Below are 4,613 nucleotides of genomic sequence, written 5' to 3' on the forward strand. Positions count from 1 at the left end.
TTATTAACGGACATGTTTTCTCTCTTGTTTCTAGTCACAAACCATATCCGTTAAGAAGTGGATGTAAACTTTTGCTAAATCTCAGCAAGAAATGAGTCCTAAAAACAAAATAAAACAATTAATTTCAAACACAGATATAAATAAGGCTTATTATTTGGTATTTCGAAGATGTGCTGTTGCATCTTAGAGCAGCCACCTAGCAAATCCCTATTACTTGGAATTGTACTTATGAACAAGGTTTAAAATTTCGGTTTCGGCACCGGTTTCGGACCCTGAAATTTCGTTCGAAATCTGGCACAAAAGTGGAAACTAATATTTTATTCAATATTAAATTTCGGCCGAAATTACCGAAATTTCGGTGAAATATTAAATTAATTAAAAAAAAACAGATTTTTTGAGTCAAATTTCGGAAAAACCGAAATTTTGACCGAGATTCCGAAATTTAAACCGAAATTCCGAAATTTCGGCCGAAATAAATGACCGTTTCGGGTTTTGGTGGTTTCGGTGTCGGTGTCGGTCCGAAATTTAAAACCATGCTTATGAAGAGATAAATATGCTTAGAAATGACTTTAGTTTGGAGTGGCGTTATTTTCATCAATTATTTTTTGACATATAAAAACCTTTTTCATTTATGGTAAAACCACTTTTGTTTTTCCTAAATATAGAAAAAGTTTACAGTAAATATGGAAAAATGAGAGGAATGACAAAAATAGTGTTTTCTTCTACTGCATACTAACGTGGGTGGAAGTTAGAGAGAGAGAGATGCAGAAAAGAGAAGAACGAGGAGAGAGAAAAAGGCATGGAGTTTGACCAATCTCTCAACAGTCCAAAGCCGTTGGGTGGTAGCGACAGTCATGATTCAGTTTCAGGGTTTTAATAATCAAATCGGGTGAAGCTCATTGGCTATCGCTTAAAACACAATTAACCCATAAGAGATGCCGCTCAACACGGTAATTATTAATTGATATGTACATTTTCCTTTGAAAGAGAGAGAGGGAAAGCATGTGGGAAAAGTTCCATGACCATGTGGGTCGTATTGTGATGTTCTACACAACAGTCTCGATTTCACATGCATGTCTCTTATCCCCCCCCACTTGCCCAAAAATTTGAGTTTTACTTTCATGGATAAAAGGCAATCTTTGGGGGTCCTACACATGAGGGAATAGGATCGTTGAGCTAGTGCAATATCATGAAGAGAGGCCCACCTTGTCTTGGTCTCATAGCCGTTCCAATCAAGGGATTTGATAAGGTAAGTTGAGGTATTGTGGAGCCCAAGAACTATATCTACTAGGAAGGAGGGCAAAAGTGGGTTTCTATTTAACTATATTCAAAACAAACCATATTAAATGGAAGCTAAATTAGAGGTGGGACCCGCCATGCAAGAATATGTGATTTCTTATGTGATTGCTTCGTTGTATTTACAAATTTTCAACAAGGTTAGCCTGTATTCTATGATTCCTCCTTTCATTTACAGGAAGTCCATTCCTCTCTATATCTCAGTTCCAAAACGAACAAAACCACCAGAGAGAGATGAACAATTCGAAGGTCGATACCATCACTATATTTTCCTTTACAGACTTCTTCTACGTTCTCTCTTTCCAGTGCAGAGAGTTGAATAAAACAAATACGACTCTTTTTATACAAAGGATGAGCAAACGCATATACACGCATCTTTCCGTATATGACTTAATAAAATAAAGGAAAATGAAGGGGGAGGAAAGAGAAGGTTGAATACAGCGAAGCATATATCCACAACCAATATAGACAGTGTTGGGAAAAAGAAGAAGAAGAAAAAAAAATAAAAAATCATGTGAGGGACTCCTGCTTCTGTTTGTCACCCCCACCCATCACCATCTTTCTCTCTCTACAACTTTTCCCTGTTTATATATAATTTTCTTGTTTCCTTTTTCTATTCTCTCTTTGCTTACTTCTTCTAGTCTTGTTGTGTCCTTATCTTCTCTTTCTTTCCACCCAAACCAGTAATGATTTTCTCGTTAAGGGTAACCTTGTTGAGGAATCTTAGGTGTTTCAAAGGGAAAGGGAAAATAGAAGAAGAAGAGGAGGAAGAAGTTAATATGTTAATGAGATCTTGGGGTTGATTTTAAACCAAAGGGGAGGACTGTTTTTTCTTTTTTTCTTTTTGTATTTGGGTTTCTTTTCTTTTCCCCTTTCGTCATCTTTATGTCTTCTCAAGCAAGGGAATTCCATATGGGAGGAACTAATGCAGGGCAGTTTGGGGACACAAGGTATACAAAGATTTTTGTGGGAGGATTGGCTTGGGAGACGCAGAGAGAAGCTATGAGGGGTTATTTTGAGCAGTTTGGGGAGATCCACGAAGCTGTGGTGATCACTGATAAGAACACTGGAAGATCCAAGGGATATGGCTTTGTAAGCCCTCTTGTTCTTTTCTTCGTCTCTCTCTCTCTCTCTCTCTCTTTTGATTGATTTGTTATTGAGTGATTCTTTTATTCCCTTTTTCAGGTGACGTTTAAGGATGCAGATGCCGCTTTGAGAGCTTGTCAAGATCCTTCGCCTGTGATTGATGGAAGGAGAGCTAACTGCAATCTGGCTTCTCTTGGCGCAAATCGTTCTCGTCCCCATACTCCTCAACATGGTCTCTATTATCTTCTTACTTATTCAAATCACCCACTATATCTTTCTCAAACCCTCAGTAACTTTTGCATTAAATTTCTACATCCCATTAAATGCTCGGATGTGAGCCTACGTCCCATCAAAATTCCAAAGTTAAGTATGCTCAGGAGAGAGTAGTATCTCCTTTCTGCACACAAATGCACACTTGTACTTGATCCCATATGAAGTTAAGCATGCTTAAAGATAGAGTAGTACTAGGATGAGTTACCTCCTAGAAAATTTCATGTGTGCAATCATGCCATTACAAATGTTCTTGGATCCCATCAAAACTACAAAGTTAAGAGTGTTGAAGAGAGAGTAATTCTAGGATGGGTTACCTACTAGGAAGTCCTCCTGTTGCACCCTGTCTCTTTTGGGGTTGGGCCTGTATCAATGGCTGAGGATTTTTATCTCAACCTTGAAGTAGCAGGTTCAATGCTAGCTAACCTACCAACATATAAAAACGTTGCAGCCTAGATGATGATGAACCAAAAAGAACCAGTATAAGTATTCATGGCAGCTTCCCTTTTTTACACATTACAGGAACTGGACGTTTCAGACCGGCATCCGGATCGGCTTCTCCCGCCTATCACGGCAGCTCTTCGACATACTTCAGTCAACCCGCTCAATACCCATATCCTTATTCCTCTTACAGGTAAAACCAGACTACAAAACAGAAAAAAGAAAGAAAGAAAGAAAACAAGTAGAAAACGAAAGAAAAATTTACAATACTCCTGCCTTTTTTTCTCTTTCTTTTCTCTTCCAACAACAACTCTATGACAAGGCTTCTTCTTCATTTTTGTATTTTATTCTTTTTTTCTTCTTCTCAGGTATCCTGGATATTCACAAGAGAACATGTATCCCTTGGTTAGTATCTCCCTATTTTCATGTCACAACTAATTCAATAAAGCTCTGAGAAGTGTACATTGATGAAATTTGATGATTGCATTGATGCAGAACTATTACAGTTTATATGGAGGAAACCAGTATTTGCCTTACTACGCTGCGTCTGGATCCGGGGGTTTTCAGAATTTCTATCCTTATTATGCCCAATACTCGCAGAGTACTCAGGCCTCTGGCTTTGGAACACAGTATTATCAGATGGCTCAATATCCATATCTGCCTCATCAACAATTCGAAGCCGGGATCCTTTCACTACCCTCCACAGCTGCATCGAACCCAGGTCAGATTTCCAACCCAATTTCTTTCGAATTTTCTTGGGTCTATAGGATCCGTGGCTTTTTGGGTTAGCACTACACATGGATTTTTTTAATAGCAAGGAGTTGCTGGGTTTATAATCTAGGACCTGCTCTCTGATACCATGTGAAACAAATGTTGTTTTTTTAATCGTTTATACTTCAACAGGTGTAACAGCAGGAACGGCGGTGGCAACAGGTTCTTCGCAGGCAGGGCCTGTGACCAGCACTGAACAGAATTCAACTGCTTAGTGTTCACATATGGAGATTTTCATTTCGTTCAATACTAACATCATCCATAAACAGGGAAAAAGCTAGAAAAAAATATAGATTTTTAATCAAGAAGGGAAGAAGGAAGTATTGGGATTTCCTTATCTTTCCGGTGTCTCATTCTCTGGTGTTACTATGGGAAAAAGGATGGCAGATTTGGATCATCCATGGCAGGGCTATAGATATATATTTGTCAATGTCATTGTTTTACATTACTGATCATTGTTGTTTGGTTTAGGGGAAGTGAGGTGTTAGTGATTAATTAGCATGTTAATCAGATTTGTTTCTGAATTAACTTCTGGTCGACGAATAATTAGAATTCGATTCGACCTTACTGACTCGTCTCCGAACCATGTCGGGTGATTCGGAGAGCGCTTTTATATCTCCGGATCGATTTACCAGCATCTATTAGTAAGAAAAGCAGGCTTGGATGGCTCTGCTGATTAACTTGTAATTTTTTTTGTTCTTTGTTCTATCATCATTCATGATTTATATTTAAGGTGGAATTAGTTAGTA

The 4,613-nt window shown here is 38.3% G+C and overlaps 1 protein-coding gene across 1 annotated transcript; it reads left to right on the plus strand.

Annotated features, from left to right (window-relative positions):
- Positions 1 to 1,715: 1,715 nt before the first annotated feature.
- On the plus strand, positions 1,716 to 4,613 carry LOC143888029 (RNA-binding (RRM/RBD/RNP motifs) family protein). The gene is made up of 6 exons (XM_077392314.1): positions 1,716 to 2,388; positions 2,482 to 2,614; positions 3,175 to 3,286; positions 3,462 to 3,498; positions 3,589 to 3,814; positions 3,997 to 4,613. The coding sequence occupies exons 1-6, from the start codon at positions 2,182 to 2,184 to the stop codon at positions 4,077 to 4,079; spliced, it is 798 nt and encodes a 265-aa protein (XP_077248429.1). The 5' UTR covers positions 1,716 to 2,181; the 3' UTR covers positions 4,080 to 4,613.

Source organism: Tasmannia lanceolata, unplaced genomic scaffold, assembly GCF_043159265.1.
Source record: "Tasmannia lanceolata isolate RefF3 unplaced genomic scaffold, GAP_Taslan_0.1 ptg000012l, whole genome shotgun sequence".
Lineage (NCBI taxonomy): Eukaryota > Viridiplantae > Streptophyta > Magnoliopsida > Canellales > Winteraceae > Tasmannia > Tasmannia lanceolata.

Excerpts from the sequence above, each read along its gene's own strand:
- LOC143888029 (XM_077392314.1), top strand. The coding sequence starts at position 2,182 with ATGTCTTCTCAAGCAAGGGAATTCCATATGGGAGGAACTAATGCAGGG. Across the intron at positions 2,389-2,481 it reads GATCCAAGGGATATGGCTTT|GTGACGTTTAAGGATGCAGA; the intron begins GTAAGCCCTCTT and ends TCCCTTTTTCAG. Across the intron at positions 3,815-3,996 it reads CACAGCTGCATCGAACCCAG|GTGTAACAGCAGGAACGGCG; the intron begins GTCAGATTTCCA and ends ATACTTCAACAG.